Source organism: Nicotiana tomentosiformis, chromosome 1, assembly GCF_000390325.3.
Source record: "Nicotiana tomentosiformis chromosome 1, ASM39032v3, whole genome shotgun sequence".
NCBI classification, from domain to species: domain Eukaryota; kingdom Viridiplantae; phylum Streptophyta; class Magnoliopsida; order Solanales; family Solanaceae; genus Nicotiana; species Nicotiana tomentosiformis.
This window is the reverse complement of record NC_090812.1, coordinates 69365883-69381468: the sequence shown is the minus strand read 5'-3', so window position 1 is coordinate 69381468 and position 15586 is coordinate 69365883. Positions and strand designations below refer to the sequence as shown.

General features: G+C 42.9%; 1 protein-coding gene across 1 annotated transcript; it reads right to left on the bottom strand.

Annotated features, from left to right (window-relative positions):
- Nucleotides 1–14526: 14526 nt before the first annotated feature.
- On the bottom strand, nt 14527–15586 carry LOC138906750 (uncharacterized). Its single transcript, XM_070196289.1, has 2 exons — nt 15077–15586; nt 14527–14910 (listed from the first exon to the last, which is right to left on the bottom strand). The coding sequence occupies exons 1-2, from the start codon at nt 15584–15586 to the stop codon at nt 14527–14529; spliced, it is 894 nt and encodes a 297-aa protein (XP_070052390.1).

The window sequence follows — 15586 nt, the reverse complement described above, 5'->3', positions numbered from 1 at the left end:
AAAATAAAATAACATTTGAAATGAATCAAGTAGTGTGTCACAATTTAATTAAGCAAAATAATGGCAAATAATATCTCGTGGAAACAAAACCGAATTTCCTTTCAACTTTAAAAAAATCACAACAAATAATCAAGGCAACTGCGGCCATAAATCAATATCAACAAGGGCACTCTCAAGGTACCGCCTCGTAGTCCCAAATCATAAACAAATTCACAATATCTCATTTCCTTATCTCACCGCGGGAGCCTTCACAATTTATTTTAAAGAAAATATTTTTTCCGAAATAGCATCCCGCGTTTTAGCCATCCTTATCACACCGCATGACTTCTAGTAGTTCCCCCTACTAGCCACGCGTATCAAGCCACCCTTATCTCACCGCATGCGTTTCAATACCCAGATCTTATACCACCGCATGCGTATTAATATCACAACATATCACAATTTGCACCTCAAGTGCCCAAATATTTCAATTTTCCAAAGTAAATCGACAACAATATTTTTCCACAATAAAGTGCTCATGGCTCATGCCAACATAAATTATCAATAATATTTTTTCACAATAAAGAGCTCACACCTCATGCCAACATAAATAATCAATAATATTTTTCCACAATAAATAGCTCACGGCTCCATCACAATGAGTACAAAAATCTTACAAAAATATTCGAAAATAAATAATTTAGCAAAATAATGTTTCAAAATCTTTAATACGTTGCTTCAATACCAAATTTAAAAATGTCAAATACTTCATATTAATAATATTTAATTTAAAGAAAATCAATTTCAAATAATGCACAGAATAAAAGAAACCAAGTTTCAACTAAACAGGTAAAACAATTAGCAGGAAAAGGTCAAACAAATTTAAGATATATATCTGAGATCAATGATGAAGAATATAATAAGATAAAATAATTTAATAAATGCGCAACAATGATCTACACAATTTAAAAAATATAATCTTTCACATTTAGCCCGTGTACACACTCGTCACCTCGTGTACACGACTTTCAACACATTTCAATAATCACATTAATATCAATTCTAGGAGAAATTTCCCCCACACAAGGTTAGACAAGTCACTTACCTCGACTTGCTCCAATTTAACCAAGTAGTATGCTTTTTCCTCGATTTTCCGATTCCGATCGACTCGTATCTAGTCATAATTAATTAGATACAGTCAACAAAAATTATAGAATCAATTCTATAAGAAAATACTATATTTTTCAATAAAATCCAAAATTAACTCAAAAATGGCCCGTGGGGCCCACGTCTCGGAATCCGGCAAAAATTACGAAATATGAATGCCCATTCAACTACGAGTCCAACCATACTATTTTTACAAAAATCCAACATCAACTTGATCTCCAAATCTCAAATTCTCATTTTGAAATCTCACGGCCCAAATCCTCTAATTTCACCTCAAAAACATGTAATCTATTCGAAATATTCAATGATAATCCAATATAATTGACTAAAAATGACACATGTGACTTACCTCAAGTTTCCCCGTTAATTCTCTCTGAAAAATCGCCCAAAACCGTGTTGAAAATGTCCAAATGACAAAAATATCGGAACCCCTATGTTTTTGTAATCTGGTCAGTGCTTTCGCACCTGCGGTAAAATACCGCATGTGCGGAAATTGCTCATCCCAGCTGCCTTCGCTTCTGTGAGCTTTGGACCGCATCTGCGCCTTCGCCGGTGCGGAAAATTCCATCGCACCTGTGGACCTGCCCGCACATGCGCCCTTCCTCTCGCTTCTGCGCAAGCGCTTCTACGCAACATGAGCCGCATCTACGGCTCCAACTGGGCAGCCCTTCGTCTGCTTCTGCGAGTCCGCACCTGCGGTCAGTCCCTCCACAGGTGCGATGACACCAGAAGCTGCAAATTTCATAATTTGCCTAAGTCCAAAAATTGATCCGATTTCGATCCGGATCGCACTCGGGGTACTCGGGACCCCGTCCGAAAATACCAACAAGTCCTAAATCATCATACGAACTTAGTTAAGTTTTCAAATCACATCCAACAACATTAAAAACACGAATCGCACATAGATTCAAGCCTAATAAGTCTTAAGAATTTTCAACTTTTACATTCGATGCCGAAACCTATCAAATCAAGTCTGATTGACCTCATATTTTGTACACATAACGGAGCTATAAAATTTTCAGAACTGAATTCCGACCCCGATATCAAAAAGTCAACTCCCTGGTCAAACTTCCAAACTTAAATTCCTATTTTAGCCATTTCAAGCCTAATTTCACTACGAATTTCCAAATAAAATTCTGATCATGCTCCTAAGTCCAAAATTACCACACAGAGCTGTTGGAATCATCAAAATTCTATTCTGGGGCCATTTGCACATAATTCGACATCCGGTCACTATTTGAATTTAAACTTTTAATTTTTCTTCAAAATTCTATATCTCGGGCTAGGTACCTTGGAATTTGATTCCGGGTATACGCCCAAGTCCCAAATAACGATACGGACCTACCGAAACTATCAAAATACTGATCCGAGACTGTTTGCTAAATATGTTGACCAAGGTCAACTCAGTTGAGTTTTAAAGCTCTAATTCACATTTTAATTCATTTTTTTGCATAAAAAATTTCCGAAAAATTTTACGGACTGCGCACGCAAGTCGAGTAATGATAAATAGTATTTTTTGAGGTCTTAGAACACAGAATTAATTATTAAATTTAAAGATGATATTTTGGGTCATCACAGAAGTACAGGAAGTGTATGACACGGGGGAGAATAGAGGGGAGACTCCGAGTTCTGCAGACGCGGCAAATATACCTTGAAGTATCCAAAGCTGTCTCGACTCATTGGTAATGTGGTTGATAACGAGCACCTGAATCTGCACACAAAACATGTGTAGAAGAGTCGCATGAGTACACCACAACGGTACCCAGTAAGTGCCAAGCCTATCCTCGGTAGAGTAGTGATGAGGTCAGGTCTGGGACCTACTGGTATATAATAACAAGACAGATGATATAATAAAATGAAGTAAAGTGGAGAATTTAACAGAAGGAACTCACAGAGAAATAACAACACACAAACAACGTGATAACAATAGGGGCGCTCCCGAGATACCGTCTTGTAGTCCCAAAAGTAAATATGCGAGGAGATCTCCCGAGGTACCACCTCGTAGTCTCAAAAGTAAATATGTAGGGAGAACTCCCGAGGAACCGCCTCGTAGTCTCAAAAGTAAATATGCAGGGAGAACACCCGAGGAACCGCCTCGTAGTCTCAAAAGTAAATACACAGCTCAACCCGATAAATATCACAGTTAACAGCAAAGTTTCTACAGTTATACTGATAAAGAATAAGGAAAAGCAAGAAAACAACTAGGCATGTTCACATAGTTCAAATAAGCAGTTAAAGCACGTAGTCATGCGATATTAGACTAAACATGATAGCTACACATATTGGGATAGATCAAATAAGAATGAAAAAAAAACAGGCTAATACTCAATTATATGGTATAACTCAATTTAAAGGAAAAAAACAGATTACTACTTAGTGAAATAAATCGGGTTTTACAACAAATAGCCCATGTACGTACTCGTCACCTCGCGTACACGACGCTCGCATATCACAACTGTACCAAATCATAAGGGTATTTCTCACACACAAGGTTAGGCAAGCCACTTACCTCGAACCAAGCTCAATCAATCAGTAACAATGCCTTTTCCACGAATATCCGACTCTGAATGGCCCAAATCTAGCCAAAATCAAATTCATACCATAAATACAACTATAAGAAACTAATCTAATTAAGGAAATCAAAGCTAAAACAAGAAATTAGAAAGTCACAAAATACGAACACCCATTCACTCATGAGTCCAACCATATAAGAATTTCTCAAATCCGACCTCAAATCGCCTTCCAAATCTCAAATACTTAGTCTAGGAAGTTTCTACCATTTTTATCCAATTTCCAACTCAAATCCTTAATTAAAGGGTGGAATCAACTATAGATTAATGAGATATAACCATAAAAGAGTTAAGAATCGTTACCCACAAGCTTCCTCTGCAAATCCCTCGAACTTTCGCCTCAATCCGAGCTCTCTAGGTCCAAAAAATGGAGAACGAAATCAAACCCTCGCACTTGGCCCTTTTTTGCCCAGCGATTTCGCACATGCGGGCCAAGAATCATACCTGTGTGACCACACCTGTGGAATTCCCATCACAGGAGTGAATTCCACTTAAAAATGCAGCGTCCGCTTCTGCGTTCAAAGGATCGCACCAGCGGACCCATGTTCGATTCTGCGATCTTCTTCCGCTCCTGCGGGTCATTGAGAGCTTCTGCGGGCATCGCAGATGCGGCACCTCCTTCGCACCTGTGACCCCAGGAAGCTACTCTCCTTTCCATTTCTGTGCTTGCCTCTCTGCACTTGCGATCCCGCACATGCGGTCTCCCCACCGCAGATGCGAAAACACTAGAACTCAGATAGCTTCAACAATTGCATAAGTCCAAAACTCAATCCGTTAAACATCCAAAACACACCCGAGGCCCCCGGGACCTCAACCAAACATACGAACTAGTCCTAAATCATTATACGGACTTAGTCGAGCCCTCAATTCACATCAAACAACACTAAAAATACGAATCACCCTCCAATTCAAACTTAATGAACTTGAAACTTCAAATTTCTACAACCGATGCCGAAACCTATCAAACCACGTCCGATTGACCCCAAATTTTGCACACAAGTCATATTCAATATTACGGACCTACTCCAACTTCCGGAATCAGATTCCGACCCCGATATCAAAAAGTCCACTACCGGTCAAAATCTCCAAAAATTTGACTTTCGCCATTTCAAGCCTAAATCATCTACATACCTCAAATTCACAGTCCGGACACGTTCCTAAGTCCAAAATCACCCAACGGAGCTAACGGAATCGACGAAACTCCATTCTGGAGTCGTCTTTACACAGTTTCGACTACGGTAAAAATTCTAAGACTTAAGCTTCCGTTTAGGGACTAAGGGTCCCAAATCACTCTGAAACCACAATGATAACCTCCCGTTAAGTCACATAAGCAGAAAAAGGTACGGGAAAAATAGTAAACAGGGGATCGGGGCTATTACTCTCAAAACGACCGGCCGAGTCGTTACATCTCCCTTCTTAAAACAATCGTTCGTACTCGAACGAGCATAAAGACATTCCTGAAGTGGTGAAAAGATGAGGATAACGGTTGCGCTTATCATGCTCGGTCTCCCAAGTCGCCTCCTCAACTGGCTTACCCCTCCTCTTAAACTTCACGGAAGCAATGTTCGTTGACTTCAGCTTTCGAACCTGCCTGTCCAAAATAGCCATTGGCTCCTCAACATAAGATAGATCCTTGTCCAACTGGACTGAGCTAAAATCCAACACATGAGTTGGGTCACCATGATACTTTTGGAGCATAGAAACATGGAATACCGGATGAACTCCTGCTAGACTGGGAGGCAAGGCAAGCTCATAAGCAACCTCCCCAACACGCCGCAACACCTCGAATGGACCAATGAAACTTGGGCTCAGCTTGCCCTTCTTTCCGAACCTCATAACACCCTTCATAGGCGACACCCGGAGAAAAACTCGCTCTTCAACCATGAATGCAACATCGCGAACCTTCCGATCCGCATAACTCTTCTGTCTGGACTAGGCTGTGCGAAGTCGAACCAGAATCACCTTCACCTTATCCAGGGCATCCTGAACCAAGTCTGTACCCAATAATCTAAGCCTCGCTCCCCTCGAACCAACCCACTGGAGACCGACACTGCCTACCATACAGAGCCTCATATGGTGCCATCTGAATGCTCGACTGATAACTGTTGTTGTAGGCAAACTCCGCAAGTGGCAAGAACTGATCCCAAGCACCCCCAAAATCTATCACACAAGAGCGGAGCATATCCTCCAGTATCTAAATAGTGCGCCCGGACTGCCCGTCCGTCTGAGGGTGAAATGTTGTGCTCAACTCAATCCGAGTACCCAACTCTTGTTGTACAACACTCCAGAACCGGGATGTAAACTGCGTACCCCGGTCAGAGATGATAGATACCGGTATTCCATGAAGCCTGACGATCTCGCGGATGTAAATTCGAGCCAGCTGCTCAGAACAATAGGTAGTCATCACAGGAATGAAATGAGCCGACTTGGTCAGCCTATCCACAATCACCCAAATTGCATCAAACCTCCGCTGAGTCCTGGGAGTCCAACAACGAAATCCATAGTGATCCGCTCCCATTTCTACTCCGGAATCTCTAACTTCTGAAGTAACCCACCTAGCCGTTGATGCTCATACTTTACCTGATGGCAATTTAGACAGCGAGCCATATACTCCACTATGTCTTTCTTCATCCTCCTCTACCAGTAATGCTGCCTCAAGTCCTGATACATCTTCGCAGCACCCTGATGAATGGAGTACCACGAACTGTGAGCCTCTTGAAGAATCAACTCTCGCAAACCATCTACATTGAGCACACATAACCTGCCCTGCATCCTCAATTCACCATCATCCCCAATAGTGACCTCCTTAGCATCACCGTGCTAGACCGTGTCCTTAAGGACAAGTAGATGGGGGTCATCATACTGACGCTCCCTGATACGATCATAAAGAGAAGATTGAGAGGCCACACAAGCCAATACTCGACGCGGCTCAGAAATATCCAATCTCACAAACTGGCTGGCTAAGGCCTGAACATCTAATGCTAAGGGCTTCTTTGTTGCTGAAAGATATGCTAAGCTCCCCAAACTCTCCGCCCGGCGACTCAAAGCATCGGCCACCACATTGGCCTTCCCGGGATGGTACAAAATGGTGATATCATAATCCTTAAGCAACTCCAACCATCTCCGTTGACGCAAATTAAGATCCTTCTATTTGAACAAATACTGCAAACTTCGATGATCGGTGTATATCTCACAAGGGACATCGTACAAATAGTGTAGCCAAATCTTCAAGGCATGAACAATAGCTGCTAACTCAAGGTTGTGGGAGGGATAGTTCTTTTCATGCACGTCCAGTTGTCTGGATGCGTAGGCAATCACCCTACCGTCCTACATCAACACTGCGCCGAGACCAATCTGCGACGCATCACAATATACAGTATAAGACCCCGAACCTGTAGGCAATACCAATACTGGGGCTGTAGGAAAAGTTGTCTTGAGCTTTTGAAAGCTCTCCTCATATTCCTCTGTCCACCTGAACGGAGCACCCTTCTGGGTCAGCCTGGTCATAGGTACTACAATAGATGAGAAACCCTCGACAAACCGACGGTAACACCCCGCCAAACCAAGAAAACTCCAGATCTCCGTAGCTGAGGACGGTCTGGGCCATCTCTAAACTGCTTCAATCTTCTTCGGATCTACCTGGATCCCATCACTCGATACTACATGACCCAAGAATGCCACTGAGTCTAGCCAAAACTCACACTTTGAAGATTTTGCATTTAACTTCTTTTCTCTCAAGGTCTGAAGCATAATCCTCAGGTGCTGCTCATGATCCTCCCGAGTCCGGGAGTACACCAGAATGTCGTCAATAAACACAATGATGAATGAATCAAGATAAGGCTAGAACACACTGTGAATCAAGTGCATAAAAGCTATTGGGGCATTGGTCAGCCCAAAAGACATCACAAGGAACTCGTAATGACCATACCGAGTCTTGAAGGCAGTCTTCGGGATATCTGGCTCCCGAATCTTTAACTGATGATAGCCTGAATGTAAGTCAATCTTGGAAAACACTCTGGCACCATATAATTGATCAAATAAGTCATCAATACGAGGCAATGGATACCTGTTCTTCACTTTGACTTTGTTCAACTGGCGGTAATCAATACACATCCGCATAGAACCATACTTCTTCTTCATAATTAAGACAGGAGCACCCCAAGGTGACACACTGGGCCAAATGAAGCCCTTATCAAGTAACTCCTGTAACTGCTCCTTCAACTCTTTCAATTCAGGAGGAGCCATATGATATGGACGAATAGAGATGGGTTGAGTGCCCGGCAACAAATCAATATCTCTATCGGGCGGCATGCCGGAAAGATCAACTGGAAACACATCTAAAAAGTCCCTCACTACTAGAACTGACTCAACTGTAGGGGTATCAATACTGACATCTCTCACATAAGCTAGATACGCGTCACACCCTTTCTCAACCATTCGTTGAGCTTTAAGAAATGAAATAACTCTGCTGGGAGTATACTCTAAGGTACCTCTCCACTCTAATCACGGTAAACCTGGCATAGCCAATGTCACGGTCTTAGTGTGACAATCAAGAATAGCATAATGGGGCGACAACCACTCCATGCCCAAGATAACATCAAAGTCTACCATACTGAGCAATAAAAAATTGGCTCTAGCCTCAAAACCACTAAGAGCAATCAAACACAACCTATACATATGGCCCACAACAAGAGAATCTCCCACAGGAGTAGACACATAAAGAGGGGAACTCAAAAAATCCCGAGATATGCCCAAATGTGGGAAAAATAAGAGGACACATAGGAATACATAGATCCTGGGTCAAATAATATTAACGCATCTCTATGACAGACTGGAACAATACCTGTAATGACAGATTCGGAAGCAACTGCCTCTGTACGAGCCGGAAGAGAATAATACCTGGCCTGACCTTCCCATCTAGGGCGACCTCAACCTCCCCGACCTCCACCTTGAGATGGCTGAGAAGGTGGGGCGGTAGCTGGTGCTGGAATCATAGCCTGAGGATCCAGTGGAGCACGTGGTGGCTGAGAAGTCTGCAGAGGTGAACCCCTCCTAAGTCTGGGGCAATCCCTCACCATATGGCAGGTGTCGCCACAGTCAAAACAACCCCTCCGAGAGTGTGGCTGCTGTGACTGACTCAGGCCAGGTCTGCTGGACTGGCCGCTAAAAGTACCCCGAGCAGGAGGCACACTAGATACTGGTGGTGCATAATAAGGCTCTTGGGGCCTAGAACGGGCTGGAACACCACTTGCGGCTGGAAGAGCTGAATGAACGGGGAGACTCACATAACCCCTACCATGTCGAACTGTAGATGGGGCACGAGTACCGCTGTAAGTGCCAGACTCTCGAGACCTCTTGGCCTCCCTCTCTTCTCTATCCCGGGCAATCATGCCCTCCAATCTCTTAGCAATACTCACAACGTGCTGATAATAAATATCCATCTCCAACTCCCTGGCCATACTGATCCGGATACTGGGGTGGAGTCCCTCAATAAAACGAAGAACCCTCTCCCAAATTGTGGAAACCAAGGTCGGTGCATGTCGGGCTAAATCACTGAAGCGAACTGTATACTCTGACACAGTCATAGCACCCTGGCGCAGCTGCTCAAACTCCACGTTCCATGAGTCCTTGAGGCTCTGAGGGACATACTCTCTCCAAAACATGTCCGAGAACTGAGTCCATGTAAGTGAAGCTGCCTCATCCGAACTACTCAACTCATAAGCATGCCACCACTGATAGGCTGCTCCTCTAAGCTGGAAGGTGGTAAAAGAAATCTCACTCGTCTCCACTACGCCCATAGTACGGAGAATATGATGACACTCCTCCAGAAAATCCTGAGCATCATCTGTAGCCAATCCGCTGAAGGTAGGTGGGTGGTACTTCTTATACCTCTCTAGTCTAAGTTGCTCTGCCTCGGAAGCGGTTATCCTAGTCTCGTGCTGAACCGGAGCTACTGGCTGCATAGGGATGAACTTTGGGGCCTGGTCAACCTGGACCCTCTACTCAGGACTACAGGCTGCGAGAGTCGGTGCCCCTCCCCCGGCCTGAGATGTGGCAGGAGCAACTGGAATCAATCCAGCCCGAGCTAAAGTGCTGAACATGCTCAAAAACTGGGCTAGGATCTCCTGGAGAGCTAGTGCAGCAATAGGCACCTCAGGTGCTTGCCCTCCAGCTGGAGCTACTGGGGGCTCCTCTGTCTCAGCGCGCGGGTGCTATGGCTGCACCGCGTGGTTGTTCTCGGCCTCTATCCTAGCCCCGGCCTCTCCCGGCTCTAGCAGGGGGCACTGGTGCCTGGTCATCAGATCCTCCGGTAGGGGTCCTCACCATCTGTGAGAAAGAATAGAATACAGAAGTTTAGAATTTTTTGATGTCAACAAATTTTGCACGACAAGAAATGAAAGAAGTATAATTTTTCCTAACAGTTCCATAGCCTCCTGAAGATAAGTACAGACGTCTCCGTACCAATCCGCGAGACTCTAATAAACCGGCTTGTGACTCACGACACCTATGAACCTAGAGCTCTGATACCAACTTGTCACGACCTAATCTCCCTCTATATAATGTCGTGACGGCACCTAGTCTCTACGACTAGGTAAGCCTAACAAATTGCGAAAAAGAACAGATGAAAGTAAAACTTGACAACTAACAGTAGTGGATAATTGAATAACTAGTAACAATGCCGCTCGTCATGTACAATAACCAATACTCTATAAATACACAGTCTTCCCAAAACCCGAAACATCATAAGTCACAAGCTACAGAAGGAAATAGTATCTCTATATACTAGATTCTAATAAAAAGAAGTACAGGAAGTGTATGACACGGGGGAGAATAGAAGGGGGACTCCGAGGTCTACGGACGCGACAGATATATCTTGAAGTCTCCAAAGCTGTCTCGACTCACTGGTAATGTGGCTGATAACGAACACCTAAATCTGCACACAAAACATGTGCAGAAGAGTAGCAAGAGTACCCCACAACGGTACCCAGTAAGTTTCAAGCCTAGCCTCGGTAGAGTGGTGACGAGGTCAGGTCCGGGCCCTACTGGGATATAATAAAAAGATAGATTATATAATAAAATGAAGTAAAGTGGAGAATTTAACAGAAGGAATTCACAAAGAAATAACAACACACAAACAACGTAATAACAACAGAGGCACTCCCGAGATACCGTCTCGTAGTCCCAAAAGTAAATATACAAGGAGATCTCCCGAGCTACCGCCTCGTAGTCTCAAAAGTAAATGTACAGGGAGAACTCCCGAGGAACTACCTCGTAGTCTCAAAAGTAAATATGCAAGGAGAACTCCCGAGGAACCGCCTCGTAGTCTCAAAAGTAAATACACAGCTCAAACTGATAAATACCACAGTTAACAGCAAGATTTCTACAGTTATACGGATAAAGAATAAGGAAAAGCAGGAAAACAACTAGGAATGCTTCAAAGAGTACAAATAAGCAGTTAAAGCACGTAGACATGCGATATTAGACTAAACAGAATAGCTACACATATTGGGATAGCTCAATTAAGAATGCAAAAAACAAAACAGGCTAATACTCAATTATACTGTATAACTCAATTTAAAAGAAACAAAAACAGATTACTACTCAGTGAAATAAATCGCGTTTTACAATAAATAGCTCGTGTACGCACTCGTCACCTTGCGTACATGACGCTCATATATCACAACAGTACCAAATCCTAAGGGGATTTCCCCCACACAAGGTTAGGCAAGCCACTTACCTCGAACCAAGCTCAATCAATTAGTAACAACGCCTTTTCCACGAATATCCGACTCCGAATGGCTCAAATCTAGCAAAAAAAATTCATATCATAAATACAACTATAAGAAACTAATCTAATTAAGGAAATCAAAGCTAAAGCAAGAAATTAGAAAATCACCCCAAAAAGTCTCCCCGGGCCCACGTCTCGGAATCGGGTAAAAGTCATAAAATACGAATACCCATTCACTCACGAGTCCAACCATACAATAATTTCTCAAATCCGACCTCAAATCGCCTTCCAAATCTCAAAAACTTAGTCTAGGAAGTTTCTGCCATTTTTACCCAATTCCCAACTCAAATCCTTAATTAAAGGGTGGAATCAACTATAGATTAATGAGATATAACCATAAAAGAGTTAAGAATTGTTACCCACACGCTTCCTCTGAAAATCCCTCTAAATTGCACCTCAATCCTAGCTCTCTAGGTCCAAAAAATGGAGAATGAAATCAAACCCTCGCACTTAGCCCTTTTCTGCCCAGCGATTTCGCACCTGCGGGCCAAGAATTGCACCTGCGCCACCGCAGGTGCGGATTCCACTTAAAAACTCAGCTTCCGCTTCTGCGTTCAAAGGGTCGCACATGCGTGTGTGCACTTGCTGACCCATGTCCACTTTTGCGGTCTTCTTCCGCTCTTGTGGGTCGTTGAGCGCTTCTGCGGGCATCGCAGATGCGGCACCTCCTTCGCAATTGTAGGTGCAAAAACACTAGAACTCAGATAGCTTCATCAATTGCATAAGTCCAAAACTCAATCCGTTAAGCATCCGAAACACACCCGAGGCCCACGGGACTTCAACCAAACATACCAACTAGTCCTAAATCACCATACGGACTTAGTAGAGCCCTCAATGCACGTCAAACAACGCTAAAAACACGAATCACCCTCCAATTCAAACTTAATGAACTTGAAACTTCAAATTTCTACAACCGATACCGAAACCTATCAAACCACGTCTGATTGACCCCAAATTTTGCACACAAGTCATATTCAATATTACGGAACTACTCCAACTTCCGGAATCAGATTCCGACCCCGATATCAAAAAGTCCACTACCGGTCAAAATCTCCAAAAATTCGACTTTCGCCATTTCAAGCCTAAATCATCTACATACCTCAAATTCACAGTCCGGACACGCTCCTAAGTCCAAAATCACCCATGGAGCTAACGGAACTGACATGACTCATTCCGGTGTCATCTTTACATAGTTCCGACTACGGTCAAAATCCTAAGACTTAAGCTTCCGTTTAGGGACTAAGGGTTCCAAATCACTCTGAAACCACAATGACAACCTCCCGGTAAGTCACATATGCAGAAAAAGGTACGGGGAAAAATAGTAAACAGGGGATCGGTGCTATTACTCTCAAAACGACCGGCCGGGTCTATAAATTTTTATTTGAAAAACTGATAGATAAAAGATGTATATTTTGAAGGACTTGATTAATTGGTTGTACTTGTATTTTTTATTGTTTTGAGAAATATTTATGGTGTTCCTGTTGCCTTGCTGTTTATGTCACAAGTTGATTATTGTTGCCATCACTGCTATTTATTTCCATTATTTTTGTATGCTATATAGCACAGGTTATTTGACTAGTGAGTGTCTTGACTGTACCTCGTCACTACTCCACCAAGGTTAGTCTTGATAGTTACTGGGTACCGACAGTGGTGTACTCATACTACACTTCTGCACATTTTTGTGCAGAGCCAAGTATTGGAGATATCGGATTCGGGCAGAGATTAGAGTATGATCGCAAGGATTCAAGGTAGGACTAATTGGTCGTCGCAGTCCCTTGGAGTCTTTCCATTATATTGTACTATCAACACTTATTCGAATAATATTGTATATTCGATCCTTGAGATCATTGCATGTATTTAGTTAGAGTTCGTGACTCTGTATTACCAGTCTTGGGAGGTTGTTATAATTATATGTTTAAAAAAATGGCTCGAAATGAAATTGTAATCGCCTTACCTAGTCTTAGAGACTAAGTGCCATCACGACGCCTGTGGTAGGATTTTGGGTCGTGACAAGGGTGAAGCGTGAGTACAACCAACTCAATAAGTAACAAGTTTAACCTGTGGTCTGAAAGAAGTGAAGAGCTCTAACAATACAGTAAAGATAGAAAATTTAGCAAGGCAGAAATATAGATATGTTTCTAGGTTCCACAGTTAAGTTTAGCACAGGTAAAAAAAGGCCAAGTGTGACTAATAATATGAAAATGAAATCTCTATATCTATATGCCAAGGTGAATATCGTATGTGATGCAACACAGTGAAATCTCAAGTACTCATTCTCTCTGAGCGCTCAATATTCCCGTCACAATCCTCGCTCGCCATACTCAGTCACTCAGCACTATATATAGCCATAAGGCTCGTTGCGGCGTGCAACCCGATCCATATATATATATATATATATATATATATATATATAGCCTCAAGGCTCTTTGCGGCGTGCAACCCGATCCACATATATATAGCCATAAGGCTCGCTGCAGCGTGCAACCCGATCCACATATATATACATATATCACTCACATCACGACACTCATTCCCCCAACTTAGTAACTAATCTCTCCAGTCTCTCGGGCTCACACACTCATGCTAAGCAGCCCTAATCAATGATACGAGATGTGACAATATACGATAACAAAGATTGAGATATGACAAATAATGATGAATCTGACTGATGTAACGACCCGACCAGTCGTTTTGCTTTTTAGAACTTTGTTCCCCTAAATAAGACTCCCCATATGTGATTTTACTATTTTATGACTTGCGGGGATGGTTAGTTCGGGATTTGGAAGGATTCGGGTTGAAATTGAAACATTTGGTTCTTTAAGGTTGGCAAAAAGGGCTAAGTTTGACTTTGGTCAACATTTTTAGTGAATGACCTCGGAATTGGGATTTGATGGTTCCAATAGGTTTGTAAGATGATTTTTGATTTGGGTGTATGCTCGGGTCGGGTTTCTAATGACCCGGGAGAGTTTCAGTGCTTAATAGTGCGACTTGGCTCATTAGAGGTTTTAAAGTTCTTTAAAATTAGTTTGGAATAGGTTTTGGTGTTACCGAGGTACGTTTGGAGATTTTGTGCTTGATTTTGAAGGTTTCACACATGGATTTCATTGGATCACTGTTGAGATTGGCGGCATTGTCAGTGATGATGGATTCTGGAACCCCGAATCGACAAACAATACGGTCCCTTACAAAATCTGCGACGACTTTCTTGGTTATAGCTTTGTAAGATGCAGCTTCAACCCACTTTGTGAAATAGTCGATGGCCACTAGAATGAACATGTGCCCGTTTGAAGCGGTGGGCTCGATCGGTCCAATGACATCCATTCCCCATGCAGCAAAAGACCAAGGTGCGCTTGTTGAATTAAGTTCATTTGGAGGTAGTCGTATCATATCTGCATGTATCTGGCACTGATGACATTTTTGGACATATCGGATGCAGTCTATTTCCATAGTCATCCAAAAGTATCCGTCTCTGAGTATCTTCTTGGCTAGGACGAAACCATTCATATGTGGGCCGCAGGTTCTGGCGTGTTTCTCTTCAAGCAATTTGGAGGCTTCTTTGGCGTCAACACACCATAATAGCCCCCTGATCAGGAGTTCTTCTATACAGAATTCCTTCGCTTTGGAAGAAATGGTTGGACAACCTCCGAAGTGTGCATTTCTGAGTATGGTTTGCATGCTCTAGATATTCTGGTTTTGCCAAATATTCCTTGATATGGTGGAACCATGGATTCCCATCTGTTTCTTCTTCAACATGAGCATAGTAAATCGGCCGATTATGGATTCTTACCAGAATGGGATCGATGAAGTTCTTGTCCGGGTGTTGTATCACGAAGGACAAAGTGGCCAGTGCATCTGCGAATTCATTCTGGATTCTGGGGACATGTCGGAATTCTATCTTCGTGATCCTCTTCATCATCTCTTGTACGTGATGCAGATATGGTAGCATCTTGGTGTTCTTTTTAGCCCATTCTCCTTGTACCTGGTGCACCAGCAGGTCTGAATCACCAATCACCAGCAATTCCTGGGTATTCATGTCGACAGCCAAATTGAGTCCTAATATGCAGGCTTCATATTCCGCCAT